This window comes from Plectropomus leopardus, chromosome 11 (genome assembly GCF_026936395.1).
Source record: "Plectropomus leopardus strain MGB_pleo_1.0 chromosome 11, ASM2693639v1, whole genome shotgun sequence".
Lineage (NCBI taxonomy): Eukaryota > Metazoa > Chordata > Actinopteri > Perciformes > Serranidae > Plectropomus > Plectropomus leopardus.
In genome coordinates, this window is record NC_142186.1 from 8,499,313 (window position 1) to 8,514,969 (window position 15,657).

Sequence of the window (15,657 nt, forward strand, 5' to 3'; positions counted from 1 at the left end):
AAATTGTTTCAGCATTGTACAGTTTTATTCAATTAGTCAATACGGAGTCTCTTCTTGTGCTCGGGACACACTGCAAAGAGAAATGCAGCTGCTGCACAGATAGTAAATAATTGAACACCTGGGATACACAGAGCACCTCCGGTGTGGACACATTTTGTGTTTCACAGGTGTATCGTTTAAATGAAATTCATTTGGATGCAATTTGGTAATGTAAAACAGTGGCAAGCCCATTTTGCAGTTCCAATAGCTCTATGAAGCGTTTTAGTATCTTTCAGCTCTTTGTTTTGGTTTTATGGCCTTTTGGTTCACTTTCATCAGCACCACTCAGCACTAGCAGGAGGCAGCTATATTTTTACCGAATAAATTTTGATAAACCTACTATGATCATGATAAGCCAATAGTTTTGCTGAATTTAACCAGGAAAATGACCTTAAAAACCGATAATTACATGAAACAATGTTGTGTTTGGAGCTTGTTTTTCTCTTCCTCCAAGCAGTGAAAAATAATAATTAAAATAATCCAAATGCTTTATGCACCATTTTCATTTATACACTGCTGAGTTTTTTGTTGCACCACCTTCAGGTGACATTGTCAGCTTTGTACCCAACATACAGTGGTGATGTATAACTTTGTTGTGGGCATTCATTGACCCCAAAGGATAAACTCTAATGACACTGGCCTGAATTGCTGTTTTGAAAATTGTTTTCAACATTTCTTAAAATGTGTTAGGCAGATTGTAAATGAGTTTTACTTTACACATGTTATGTTCCCCAGAGGAAGTCTCTGCACTTGGTGATTAAGCCCAACTTCTGAACTTTTTCATCAAGGCAGGCTATTAATTTACGGTGGCCCTGAAGTGCAAAACAAACAACAAATCACTGCAAATAAGAAAACACAATCGCAAATAAGAAAACACAACCGCATATCAGAAAACACAACCGCAAATCAGAAAACACAACCGCAAATCAGAAAACACAACCGCAAATCAGAAAATACAACCGCAAATCAGAAAACACAACAGCAAATCAGAAAACACAACAGCAAATAAGAAAAGACAACAACAAATCACAAAACAAACTGCAAATCAGAAAACACAACACAGCAAATCACAAAACACAACCGCAAATAAGTTAATGTTGTGTTTTCTGATATGCAGTTGTGTTTTCTGATTGTGTTGTGTTTTCTGATTTGGGGTTGTGTTTTCTTATTTGCGGTTGTGTTCTTTGATTTGTCATTGTTTTTTGCACTTTAGGGCCACTACAATTAATGCATGCAGTGGCATAAGTTAGTTATAGCAAGCCCCAGGCAGTTACGACAGGCTCTTAGGCTCCTCAGTTACAAAGCACATGTGCACACACATACGCACACACTTAGACATGCACACATAATTAGGTATATAGTACCAACCATGTGTTGGTTTTTACAGTGGGAACGTGTTACCGAGACTAGTGCATTTGCAGAGTACAAAGGTCAGAGATCAAGTGATCAAAACCACGGACAGACCAGCGTGTGACAGTCAGAGTTCTAAAACGTGACAAGTACCTGAGAGCGGAGGAGCCATTCACTGTCATAGTGAAATGATCGTGGACTTTTTCAAGCACTTATAGTACAATAACCTCAATTCACAACAATCACACTCCTCATAGACAGAGATTATGGTAAATAAGAAAGAAGAGAGCTGCAAAACTTAACAAACAACATGTCCCGAAAACTGACCAGCTACATGCACACCTATATCTATATATGTACATATATATACACATCTATATATGTAGATATTGGCTTCAAAATGAAATACCTATCAGTATCAGCCAACATGCATATTTCTGCCAATATCGCAAATCGATATTTTTATTTTATTTCATTATTTTCACTGACAAAATGAATATGTACAAAACATGAAACCTAAGTTGAAGATTTTTTTTTCTTATTTTGCACAATGAATGAATATCACCTGCACTGAAAAGCATTGTATTTTAGGTCTCCATCTGCTGGTGGGCATCACTATAAGAGCATGCATAATATGATGCTAATTTCACTACAAAGGATACTTGACAATCACTAAATTGTGGGGGGGGGACTTTCAAACAGGGACACGGCGGCCCATCAGATACCCCCAAATCCTCTTAAAAAGGCACTTGTACTCACCTATTTGAGTGGCTCTGATTCGGACTGGTTAGACCTGCTACCGAAAATATGTATTAGCCAGCATCTACTGGGCTATTAGTTAGCTTACAATAATAATTCATAGGCTGGCTATCTACTTAGTAGAGACATTAAATTACTGTTAGCCCTTGACGTAGCCTATGTAATACATGTAAGCCTTGTCATGAAATTTACATTAACACAACAGCCTTAGGTTAGGCTTACTGAGACCATCGTTACCTAGCTTGCATGGAGGTTAGCTTACCTGCTGCGTGTTTGTTGACACACACCGAAAGTAGCTGCTAATGGCTTATCCGTGAGCTGGCGACTGTTTGTAATAAAAAAAAGAAAATCCTAAATAATCACATTCGGGGCGCTTTTCAGCCTTCGTCTCCTGTTCTTCTATCTCATGTCTTTTCTTGCAACCGTTTTGTGTTAAAATGGCCTGACTGCTAGCTTAGCTTGTCCAGGTGTGCTAATCTCCTCCGTGTTGACAGATTTTATGCGTCACCTCGCGTCTTCTTGTTGTCTTGTCACGTGATCAAATAGAGATTTAAGATTGGACAAAACACGCATAAATTACACAGCAGTCATCACTGTATTATAAAACATAAACCTACAGAATACAGAATAAACCTATTATTTCATCAAAGTTTGCACATTACTGACTTTTTTGACACCATGACAGAAATGGTTGGCATATTTAAGTATAAATATATTTAATGAGAGCCAACCTGCTCTTGTGGGAGGTGGTTTATGCCGGATTGTTCTGCATATTGGTGAAATTAATCTTATTTCTTTATCTATTTTCAGTTAAGAGGGGCCTTTGTTTGTATTTGCCCAATCTACATCATCTTTATTTATGCCCCAAAATGTATGACTGTTGCTTAATGGCTATTACACTTCAATTTTGTAGCAAATAATCATGATCCAAAAAGGATGAACCATTCTGAATTTTGGCATTTTGGACCAATCATAGACCAAAGCTACTTCTTGGACACAAGCAAAAGTCTGATCTTACAGGGCTACAAAGTATGAAGAGTAAAGAGTTTTTTATGGATTCTGTGACCTCAAGCTAATATTGTCAAGAAGAAGAATGCCATAATATATACAGTAGTTACTCCTGCCTCTAGAGGTCAGCGCGTTTTACACATGATTTAACTCATGGCACTGTCAGAGTGACAGAGCGATTGAGGACACTATAGTTTCTCACCAGCGTCTTCTAATGGGGGCATGGGCAGAATTCCAACCTCTGACTGGCAGTTCTAATTGTCGTTTTGGTAACAGCTTACCTATGACTCAAGATTTCTCAGACACGTGTGTTACAAGGACCCAGGGGTCAAGCAGTAGATCCAGTTTATTCCACAACCCTCCATATCAAACTTTTACGTAGTAAGCCATGGACAAGAAGTTGAACAAGGAAAGACAGCTTTCTCCGGGAAGCACTGACAAAATGGGAAGGTCTTAAAACGTTACAACAGGATAAACTTTTGCACAGTGGCCATGATGTATTACTATCAAGCTTTTAGAATTATACTGTAATTTTTTAATAAAAGTACTACTGTAATAGAAAAAACATTCATTTTTCAGTTTTGCCTGAAAATGTAAATCCAAGGTTTCGCACACATTGATTTATTTGTGGTGGCCTGCCACGATTAATACATCTACTGCCACACATGCCACACTAATTCTGTGGGAAACTCTGAAATCTAATGCATTAAATGTGTTTAACAAGCTGTAAAATATGTCCTGGTGATGCAAAATTCCCAGACTTCATCAAAAGATTTATCAAATCTGCAGACTTCCCCAGCCTGGAATTTTTTTTCCTTAATCTAATGACCAGCGGCAACCGCATAGCACAGGTGTTTAATATTTGTGGCCAAAATGACACTAAAAATCCAAACAATTTCAAAGAAATGCAAATCACAAGACCAAATGTTTTCAACAATCCGGATTACTTTATTTTCCTTAAAAACCACAGATCCACTATATTAGTACAATAAGGTTCAGTTCATGTCAAACTAAATAAAGATTAAAGCAGAGCTTGACACACTCAATCAAAAGGTAACAGCACAGAAAGGCAGACAGTCACAAATTCAATCAAATACTCTGAAAGTTTTTCCCACAGTATCCAAGACTTATTTAACAGGAAATCAAATTATGTGCACTGTGTAGATGCCAAAGTAGAGTTTCACCATATAGAGCCGCTTGAGTCATTTTTTCCCTTGCAACAGAATGAAGTTCCCCAATGCAGAGGTGCTGTAACAGTCTTTTAGCTGGAAGACACAGGGGGACATGGAGCCCATCTGGATGCTGCTTCCTGATTGGATGGTCAACAAAGTGTCGTTTCCTGGCTGCACTCCACTGATTGATGAACGGAAGGGAAAAGGAGAGAGCGTGGAGTTCAGGGCTACCAGAAGTCGTCTCTGGAAGAGGAGAGAGGGTCGGTAAGTTAAAGGGAATAACTTGGCGGTCCACAGTGGATGGCAGATGAGGAGGAAAAGCAGAGCTGGATGGACACAGTGAGCAGTGAGGATGAGAGGTGACGTGTTGTATTCAATTAAACAGTTTATAAATGCTCCTTCCACCTTATTAATCAAGAACAACTTTGAATGGCTATAACTCAACATGACTGACAATTAAAAAGGGATTACAAAAGAATCTGGCAAACTGGCTGCCCCATCTCAAAGGATTATTCAACACTTATGCAACCAGTGAAACACAATAGCATACCTACAGCGTGAGAGCACAGTATATGGTTACACAAGTAAATTGGGCATATCGATGACACGTTGGTCCTGTTAACACTTGGCACTAAAGTCAGTCTTGGGTGGTCTGATTACAAGTCAGCAACTCTAAATACAGGTGTGAATACACCCAAAACAGATGCTTCGCAATCTTCACAACACTCACATTGGGCGCCAGAATGCTCCCAGTTGTGCTTATTAGGAGGCAGGTCTCACCTGCCACCAGATACATCCAAATTAAATTTGGACTTGCGTTGGCAGGCTTTATTGGCACTTCAAGGACTGTTGGAAGAGTCAGACGACGCCTGGTTTTGATGAACGGTTAAAATTAATGACGAACATTTGTTCTTTTGGATCTCCAATCACACGGACTGATAATCATCAAGCTTTATGAAGTCTGGTCTCACATTTTATAGTACATAAAGAAAGAAAGATCATGGCATGAAAATATTCCAAACTTTTTTCTTTAAAAAAATAAAAATAAAAATGTGTTGCTTCATTTACATTGCACCTATGTGGTATTTTATTTATACATTTTGTTCAATCTTAAACTTCAACTGAGGAGAATAGACTTTTTTAATAGACAATTTTAAATACCCATTAATCTGCTGATTATTTTCTTAATTAATCATTGGGTCTATTGCCCAACCTTTTTCCAGAGCCCAAGTTAACATATTTAAACTGTTTGGGTATTTTATCAACCAATGGTTTGCCATCATAGACAAGGAAAACCTAAAATGTTGCCAATTCATTTAAAAACCATCTGTCTAGGTCCTAGGATTGATCCATTCCCCCTCAACACTCTAGTCACACCTGAGCAAGGTATTTCGGTAACATCTATTATAGCGTGCCTCTTGGTAGCATGCTAGCTATGGTCTTTTTTATTACGTTTGAGTACTGTTCAAGTTTGAACCGATAAATCAAATTTGGTATCGGTAGCCAAACTATCGTTGCTGCAGCAACCTATGGTAGCCTTGTAAGATCATCCTGATCACGTGAGTTCAACTCTTTTTCTCACCCTGTCAGTCTGGACTTGCTTCCAACCAACCACATGATTTAAATCCACTGCAGTCTTGTTTGGCCAATCAGGGATCCGCTCTGTAGCCGAAGGCAGCCAATCAGGGACTGCGTTGGGCTGCTGCTTTCAAAACAATGGCAGCTTACGCACCAAAAAGTGCTAACTTTAGCATTAGCAGAGGAAACACAGCCTGAAATCCAATCCAAAGTCTGAAATCCAATAATAGTCATAGAGTCAATTGAAATAATTTGGGGTGGCAGAGGGTCTGGACTGACAAAGGGAGAGAAACAGAATGTTGAACTCACAAGATCAGGATGGTCTTACCAGGCTAAGCCTATGGAGCTCTTTGGCTGGCTCCACGGATTCAGGGGTATTTCGTGACGCTTTGTTATCTCCGCTGCAAAGCACTGCAAATCTGCCCACTGAGTTCCACTGGTGGCTTCCTAGCTTTGGGCCACTTTGCAGTGCCTCCCGTCTGAATCGGCTGTTTTCACCCAAGTGAACTCACCTAAATTTGGCACCAACTGATTTATCATGAAATAGTAATGACGTTATTTGGTCGGTATCCGAGAGTACAGTACAGAGAACGGAACCCAACGCTACTTATTGTGCTGTGCAGAAGAGATGGGGGGTGTGTTAGATGGATATTGTCTGTGATAATGTGCACTGTAGATTTAAATATCCCTGATGAAACATTGTCACTATAACTGAGTGTGATTGAAATTGGCTTACGTATGATATTTATGATAGAATAATAATGTACTCTTAGGTGCAGTAACAATGTTGATCCATTTGGTTTGTGTTGCCCTAATTTTCACTTAATTTCATAACTGAATTTGATTTTTCTGTCTTGCATAAATCATGGTGTTGGCTTCTGGGCAACATATTCCATTACTTCCAGAAATTTTAATCATTTAATTAAAATAAAACATTATTATTCACTGCAGGTGGCTGAACAGTTAGTGAATTATCCAAGACAGCAACAGCACCCTCTGACCACGAGTCAGATTTATAGAATGCATTATGTTTTGAAGCACCCACACAGTTTTCCGTGTAGTTTAAGCCTGTATACAAATTTGCTACTGTGCTCTTCTTTAGCTATATGCCCAACTTGGCCAAGTGCAAATGTGGATCTTTCCAGAGATAAAAACCAATGCAAGCTGGGAAATGAAATACAATCTCACTTGGTCACACTAGAGCTGCAATTCAGATGTACATGATACTATGGCTGAACAGGGCCCTGGAATATACATTAGCTTGTGGTGTCTGGATGAGAATAAACTACTATATGTCTAGCAGAGAATTATATAAGACAGCAAAGTAAAAGTGTGAAGTAAAAAAAGGAAAAAATGTGATTTAAATTTTCTCTCTATTGATAGTTCTTTGTGACTGATGGCAGGTCATAGTTAGATTTTGTGTCTTCATAACTACATTATGGGAATATATATTGCAGATTACAGGGCAGTGGCTGACAGGCCTTAATATACGCTAACTGTTTGAAAATAGCAGAATGTTTCTTTGTCACTTTCCTTCAAAGGAAGCTGTCAGATCATTCCTACCTGATTGGGGTTCAGTAGTTGATCATCCTCTTAATTGCATCGAAGCACTTCCACTTGTCTGGGATGTAGAAGGGTTCAAAGATGTGAGGGAAGGGGGTGTCATAACCGCAGACCCTGCTGATGGGAGCCTCCAGGTTAAGGAAGCACTCCTCCTGCAAGGAAACAAAAACACACACGTAAAGAAAGAAATACTCCCATTATCGGTTGAATGATGTCAGTGCTCAAACATAATTCATTGAGGCAGGGAACCCAAGCTGGCATGTTCAGACAGCAACAGCTCAGATCCTGAAGTGTTTGACCTTGTCTGAGAGAAAGAAGGTGCTTCATTTTGGCTGATGCATGTCAAGAGTATGTTTGATCTGGTTTATCCCTTCAGAATACCTTGGCTTATCCAACAATATCAAAAGGGGATCTGTAATATTAACTGGAACAGACAACAAGCATCAAATGCTTAATTCAAAACTGAGCTAACAACTTGACAACATAATATCACTTTTATTATCATATCCCATAGGCTTGGGCGGTATTTATTTTTTCATACATTCCTGGAACTTCTCCGAGGAATACGGTATATGACTGTATCATCATCATCAGGATTTTGAAGTGAAAAAGTAGGTTTCATATAAACAATTCCTCATTTCAACTTCATGAATCAGTCAATCCTCTATGAATTGGATTCAGCGCTGATGTGACATAATGACCAATGCTAGATCTGCCAGTTTGCCGAAATTAAACCAGTCTAAGGCTCATACACCAGACTGGACTGGCAAAATTGAAGATTGACCCATCTCTGGGACAACCATACACACTGAGAATTCATGTTTTTCTCTTTTACTCAACTAATACTGGTTTAGTTACCTTCTTAACTCATTGTAAAACACACTTCATTCAAACTCAACAGAAACAAAAAGATATAACTGCCAAAAATCACATGTTTGGTTAGTTAGTCATGGTTAGTCATGTTATCATGTTATCATCAGCAACTCTAGTTTGGTCAAAATAATCCCTTAATTCACAGAGTTTGATGTGAAAATTTGCAGTTTTCCCTGTGGTCCCTCCGCTCTCTCTCTGCGGGCACAATGCAAGCTATCGATGTCCAGCTTATAGTCTTGTAATTTTTTTCTTTACTGCTCGCAGTCATGATCCAGCTGCCTGTTGCACCACACTGACCTCCGGGGCATGTGACAAACACTGCATGCACAACCTCTGCAGTATGAAGTTGATAGAAAGATGAGGGTACATATTTTTGACAGTATTTAAAATGAAAACCGTCAGGATTTTTAAATATCCTGGTATGCCGTCATACTGTGATACCGCCCATGCCTAATATCTGATTTAAATGCCACAGGTCCAAATGGCTCATTCAGGCTCCTCGGAACAGGCCGGTGCTCAGGCAATTTGGCCAGAGTGCAAAACAAGCAATGACTCGTGTCTCTGTATTGGCTTTTGACCTCTTCCCATGGAGACAAAGCAGAATGAAGTTTGCCAAAACACTCCAAATGGGACAAACCCCCTGATGAGTTAAATGAACACATTTGGGCGCGTGTTCACAGATCTGCAGAAACAGACCTGAAGTACCCTCTTCCAGATGAAACTGACCTGCAAACAACTCAAGCAACCAAAACAAAAGCATACGAGTGGCCTGCGAGGAAGGTGCAGGACACCTTCTTTGCATATTGCCTGGTTATATACAGTCTGTCTCTGACAGAGACATAGAATGGATTTTGATCTGTCTCTCTTGACACTGACAGCATCACAAACCCAGCCATCCATGTAATACCGCATTACGAACACACCAATTGGCTGCCATGGATCAGCTTGGCATTTGGCAGTGCAGGACTTGTATGTTTCACACTATGTTTTTCATTTTCTTATAAAACATCTGGCAGAGTCCTGGGGAATGTCAGTCTTCACTAGGAGCCCTTTGTGCTTTGGTACTTTTACAGCCTGTAAAAATACAACACAACAAGAGAAAAAAGGAAGAGAGAGACGGCAGCAGAAGTCTGCTGCTCTGTGTGCCTGCGGAGATGACACGGTACAGTGAGAGCATTCCCGCCTGGAGGATATGTTTTGAGTTGTATCATTAAATTCAAAGGACTGCCAAGTTGGAAGACAAATCAAAAATGATCAACTTCGGGTGGAGGATGCCATAAATGAAAAAGAAAAAAGTCCAAGAGCTAGCTGCTCTATAAGGCTGCATGACTGTAGACACGGTGAGCTAAATACTTAAAAGTCAGCATGCCAACATACTGACGATGATAAAACTAAAATGCTGTTTGACAGGTATAAAGTTTGCCATGCTCATCATCTTAGCTTTGTGTGTTGGCTTGCTAACATTTGCTAATTAACAATAAACAAAAAGTACAGTTAGGGCTAGTGGTAGTGCCATTAGCTTTCTTCATGCAGCAAAGTACTGGAAAAATTAAAAGTTGAAGGATCAGAAGTTATTATGATTCATTTTGAGGATGGGTGGGTCCTGTGAGTCTGGAATTTAAAGGGAGTCCATCCAATGGTTGTTGAGACATTTCACTCAGAACCATAAATATCAACTAATGGGAACACAAGAGGAAAAGTATGAGAACCACCAAAGTCTGTAGCATTCATCATCTGGGAACCATGAATGCCTGTAACTTATTTTGTAGCTATGCATCTCATAGATGTTGAGATGATTCACTAGTAAGTGAAACATTTAAACCTTATGTTGGGGCTAAATGAGGATGCAGATAATCAAAAAAAGTCAGGAGAATTCTTCCTCTGGGCACCATGCAAAGATGACCCAAAACATCTGGAGGACACTTGAGGTGTTGTAAAAATGGTGATTTATGAAGTATCCGGCCATTATTGTGTTAAAGAGGAAACAGACAGCCTTTCAACTTTTGACCCTGTAGGGGTTCCAAGTGGTATTATTGATGGTGCAGGATAACACAAAGTCAACTGGATTGCCCACATTGTCAATGGCAGCAAGTTGCAGCTTCACTCCTTCATTTCTCACCTCCCACAATAAAAGCTCGAGACATTTACACTGTGTCACTGCTTATAGGAGGGAACCTAAGTTTACTTGGAGCATTCCTCTACGAGACAACTCAAAGTAGCTGAGCTCTTTGTTGACTGGGGATACCTACCAGGGAAAACGAAAGGAACTATCTTCTTCCTGTTTTGGTTCCACAATGGATGACACACTTTTTTTGTGCAACGAATGAAGCCTTCATTTTCCTGGAAGATGTATCCAGTGGGGGATAGAACTGGACATTTACTTAATAACAGGTTGAAGCAAAACACTTGTCCATTTCCACTTTAAACCAGTCAAGTTGTAAGTGAGGCCTTCAAATACATTATTTGACATAAAACCAATAAACAGAGGTCAGCCCAGTAGTCGTCGGGCCTCTAACAGTGAGACCCCCCCCCGCCTCAAAATAAGGGGAGCTCCACCTGATCTGTTGTGCCGGCCTCTATGCTGCTAAACACTGCTATCTGCCTGGCAGCTGAACTCCTGCACACTAGGACTTGATTGGTCTGCTCCACCCAGCTAATTAACTGTGATTAGCTTTAATGAATGTACACTAAATGAAGACAACTAGTTCAACAAACCCGCCTTTCCTCTTCACTGCTCTGCTTCCTTCTTTCTTCTGCAATTTAGAACAACCTGAGACTGATTCTCTCCAACAGGCCCTGACAAAAGCCACCGCAACTCTAGCGACATGAAAACAAAACCTTTGCATTTTCAAATACTTTCTCCTTTAGTGCATTGCTCTCATGCGCTGACAAATGTCCATGGCCTTGGGGTCTATGAAGCATAGTTAAAGTCAGCTGTGTATTTAAAGTGAGTGTGAGTAGAGAAAAAAGCCGCTGGTTCTGGATTGTGACTTTCACTGAAGAGTGATGCTACAGTTTGCTCCAGACATGTTTCAGATCAAACAGCCTCCAGCAAGCTATACCGTGTCTATGTCATTGGTTTCTTTGAGTCATGTTCTCAGGAAATGGGAATCAAATTAATGAAAGAGCCAGATTCTATGCCCATGAGGTCACTTACACAGCTCAGTCTTGTTTTAAAGATAATTTAAACATAATTAATGAATGCCATAATTGGCACCTAGCAAACAGCGTAAACAAGGGCAAAGCTTGGTTGCACTTAGTGGAAACACACAAACTTGGAAAAGTTTAAGTTGAACAGGAGTGTACTTGAATAGACTGGGGCCTGCAGCAAAACTGGATGTCATCTTCTCTGAATTACTGACAGGCAGATGAAAGGCCCAAACAACTCTCCAAGCAATGTGAGGAGTTTGTCTTTTCAGGTCTAGATCAACCAACAATCCCAAAATCACACATCTAATTTTGCTTCTGTACAGGATTGACAGAAAAGCTCCATTCCTCTGCACTGTTTATTTGACAGCATGACATGTAGTGAATGACCTTTTGCCAAGCTATTTATAAAATGGTTAACACACTGATAAATTGGTTCACAAAAACTATGAAAAAAAATGTTGTCACAGACCTTTTTTCCATGCAGACCAACAAGATGTTAGCAAACTAGAAAAAGATCTTGATGATAAAAACTATAACAAAAAGGAAGCCAAGAGCGGCCGTGATTGTAATTATTTTGTAATGCTGAATAAGTGGTATGAGATTGGAGCAGCAACAGGTTGATTAACAACAGTAAATAGTCTGCCAAGTCTGCAAAACACTCAAACTGGAGCAGCATTAGCTATTAGCACACGTAATTTGGCAGTAAATAAGGGATAGTGGAGCTGTTAAATGGATTTGTGGACTTTGCTGTTTGCAGCAGTGGCTGCTAGCAGCTACTTTCACATGTCAGCCGCTGAACTGCAGCAGAGCAGAACCACCAGTTGCTAGAGAAAATCCAGTTTAACCCACTGACTGTGAGAGGACTTGAGTTTAAACCTGTCAGAAAATTTTACTGGAGAAATTCAGGTTTGTAAGTGTTAAAAAAAACATCTAACTGAAATTTCAACACTTGATACAATAGTTCAGAGAAAAAACATTTTGACAAAAAGATGACTATAGTGTAATGACTTTTCATCTACTGCAACTAGACTAAAGCTACAAAGAAAAAAAGATTAGTAAAATGTGACATAAAACAAATGCATTTTTGTCATAAGACAAAGACTGAATCACTCGATCAAACAGCTGCCAAAATTAACACTGAGTGAACCTTTGTGATGGACCCTGAAGAGGGGAAAAACTTCCTTCCAATGACCCAGAATAACACCACATGGTACCTTAAATTCCTTTTATCTCAGAGCACTGATGAAAAGTGACAATTAGATTATCTGTGACCATAGAGATTATAACCTCAAGATCTATTCTCTGCCCAGCTACAGACAACCAGTCAGACAGTACCAGGGAGTTTGCTCTTTTGTCTGGATCACATCTGTAATCTCCTCTAAATACATTTACTGGAAGTGGGAGAAAAGCACAGTAGTCTGCCTGCCACCACAGCTGGACAGAGAATGGCCACACAACTCAGATTTCATTCAAATCGGTGTTTATCTTTTGGGAAGTGCATCATTATATGTAATATACTTAAATGCCAGAATAAAAATATGTCAACCTGGCAGTGCCAAAACGCGTGTATCCTGCAGTGGTGCCGGATTTAAAAATACTTCACGGCGGGGGCTTAGAGTTGCAGTGATGATATTGTGTCTCCTGTCACAACAAGAATCAGTTCGTCAGAAACACCCACAGATTGGAGGTTGCAGTCAGACAGGGGTGGAAAAGTGCCAATATCACTTGCTATATCAGCTAGGAAAGACAATGCCAGGGCCCCAAACAAGCCTGATTGCAAATGAGAACAGGCTGAGACTAGTTTCAAATCTTCAACATGCTTATAAACTTCTAGTTGCCTGTTGTGCTTGTCTTAACAAGAAGCAGAGTAGCCAGTAGGCCTGGGGCATCGCATCCCCACTGTAGAAGTCATGGCGGTCGCTTCCCATGTCTTTCTCCATCAGGGGATAAACCAAACTGCCTTCAAAGGACTGTTTATACTCATAACTTAGCCTGCACTGTATAGCTTATATGAATTCTCAACTAATATCTCCTTATCTTCATGAAACCTCCACCAATATGCAAAATGGTAAAATGTTACTATGTCCATGTATGTCAGTACATCCGAGGCTCATAAAGTATAGCTTAGATTGCTGAGTTTGACAATGTGCAGCAGAGTCTGAATATGTAGGGGCTAGCCTAAATGAGTCTGCATTGTCATTAACCAACCATTTAATGTACAGATAAACCTACAAAGGAGCATAAAACAGGGTCTAGGGTTTGGTTAGATGCCTCATCTTACTAACATACAACTGAGCATATTTATTTAAAGCAAGAGCGCCCCTGTAGTTGAGTGGTTGGAGTGTATGCCACATTACTGCAACCAGTCGAGCCTTGGCCCCTTTGTTGCATGCCATACTACTCTCTCTACCCCCATTCCCACTCTTGTGATTCTTGTGATTGGATTGATTCAAATCAGTTAATGACACAGTCACAACAACGGGTACAATCAGTGCCTCTGTCAGAGCAAAATTGCAAGAATTGTTGCAACTCAACTATGAAGCCTCATAATACTCCACTGTTTGATTCCATTCTGATAAAGAAGGTTTTGCTACATTGGCAAAGGTCCAGGTGCTCCAATCCAGTAAAATATTTAGTCCAAAATACATTACATCAATAAATACTTCTCTAATTTGATGTTCTCTTTCAAAAGAAACCAAAATCATGCATGTAGTCCAAATGGCTCAAATTTTAATTTATTTTGATTATGCTTCGAATGGCTGTTGAATGTTAATTATAGAATGCAAATACACTAAATGGCTAACGGCTATTAACTGCATTGCTGAATAAATGCCAATCATATATACTTTTGCGAAGTGTTTAGATTTCCAAAACTGTAAGTATTACAATTTTAGGACTAATACAATTTCCTCTTAATTTCACATCCATTTGATGGTCTTTTATAGTGTGTGAAGAGCCTCAATTGGGCTGCTAGTGTAGTTGGATTTTCAGTCTTGTTTCAAATTCAGATGCACATCAAGGTCATTTCTACAGAACATGAAATCCACATAAAACATATGTATTTGCTTTTTCAGTGTGTCAGAAAACTTGGAAAAAGTGAATTTGACATTAACTCTACAGATAAAATTTCATGGGCCTGCATCAGTGATTTTAGTTCAGAAGTTGGCACAACATATTGTAGTTATAAGAAGGTAAAAAATAGCTGATGAGTGAATTGGGCTTTAGGCTGTTGGGCAACTGATGGAACTGAACAGCAGCAGACCACCATTACATAACCCTCTTACCCAACACGGTGGTACCTGTATCCAATTCTCCAGTCTTTTATAAGAGCCCCTTGTATAAACACAGTCCTTTGAAGGCAGTTTAGTGTATCCCCTGATGGAGGAAGACGGGAAGATGGGAAAGGACTGCCATGACTTTTACAGTTAGGCATGACGCCCCAGGCCTCGTGACTACTCTGCTTCACATTCAGACAACCGTAACAGGCAACTAAAAGTCTGATTCTTATTGAGAAAGCATTAATAGCAGAAAAAAATGTGTAGGCCTTCATCTTCAGCTAACACCAACTGGGTCAGAGTGGAGTCAGAAGACTTTGAACCACGTCCCAGAACAGTACCACATCTCAGCGGGACGTGCTGGGTTGGATGTTGGACTCCTTTGGTTTAAATTACACACAGATAATGGAAAGCACTAAGAGCTGAACTGGAACCAGGCAATCAAAGGCCACACTCTAGGACCTCCTGAGTGACAATGCTATATGATTAAATGCAGTGTAAATATGGTTGTGTGGAAAATAAACTGTAGTTAAGACAGCTTTAGCTTTCAAACTACCATCTTTAGTACTGTATTGTACACTGGATATGTACACTTTTTTCTAATTGTTTCAAGCAGCCAAGAGTTCTTGTAATACGCAGTGGTTACAAATCTACAGCATTTCATAATTTCTTTGACAACCAATGGAAAAAATATGACTTTTTTTTCCCTAAATCCCAATGACCAGCCAAAGTGTGTACATGTTGGAATCTGAATTAACTTTTGTCAAGTCTGTCGTGGTTTGGAGAGTTAAGGGAAGGAGAGTGATTCACCATTTCTCTCTGTGCATCCCTGAGGTCCATGAAAACATTGTCTTTAGCCACATCTCATTCTACCCCACTCTGTTCTGTCC

At 39.7% G+C, this 15,657-nt stretch overlaps 1 protein-coding gene and 1 long non-coding RNA gene across 2 annotated transcripts in view; both read right to left on the reverse strand.

Annotated features, from left to right (window-relative positions):
• The window catches only part of LOC148188197 (uncharacterized), a 67,132-nt gene extending 64,493 nt beyond the window's left edge, over positions 1 to 2,639 (reverse strand). The window contains exon 1 of the long non-coding RNA XR_015777866.1: positions 2,411 to 2,639. This is a non-coding gene — a long non-coding RNA (uncharacterized LOC148188197). The remainder of the gene's footprint in view (positions 1 to 2,410) is intronic.
• A 1,442-nt stretch (positions 2,640 to 4,081) lies between these two features.
• The window catches only part of bckdhb (branched chain keto acid dehydrogenase E1 subunit beta), a 62,553-nt gene continuing 50,977 nt past the window's right edge, over positions 4,082 to 15,657 (reverse strand). Inside the window, exons 10-11 of the mRNA XM_042490188.2 lie at positions 7,470 to 7,621; positions 4,082 to 4,571 (exon numbers count right to left, since the gene is read on the reverse strand). Of these exons, the coding sequence (XP_042346122.1) occupies positions 7,481 to 7,621 (141 nt within the window). The 3' untranslated portion in view covers positions 4,082 to 4,571; positions 7,470 to 7,480. The remainder of the gene's footprint in view (positions 4,572 to 7,469; positions 7,622 to 15,657) is intronic.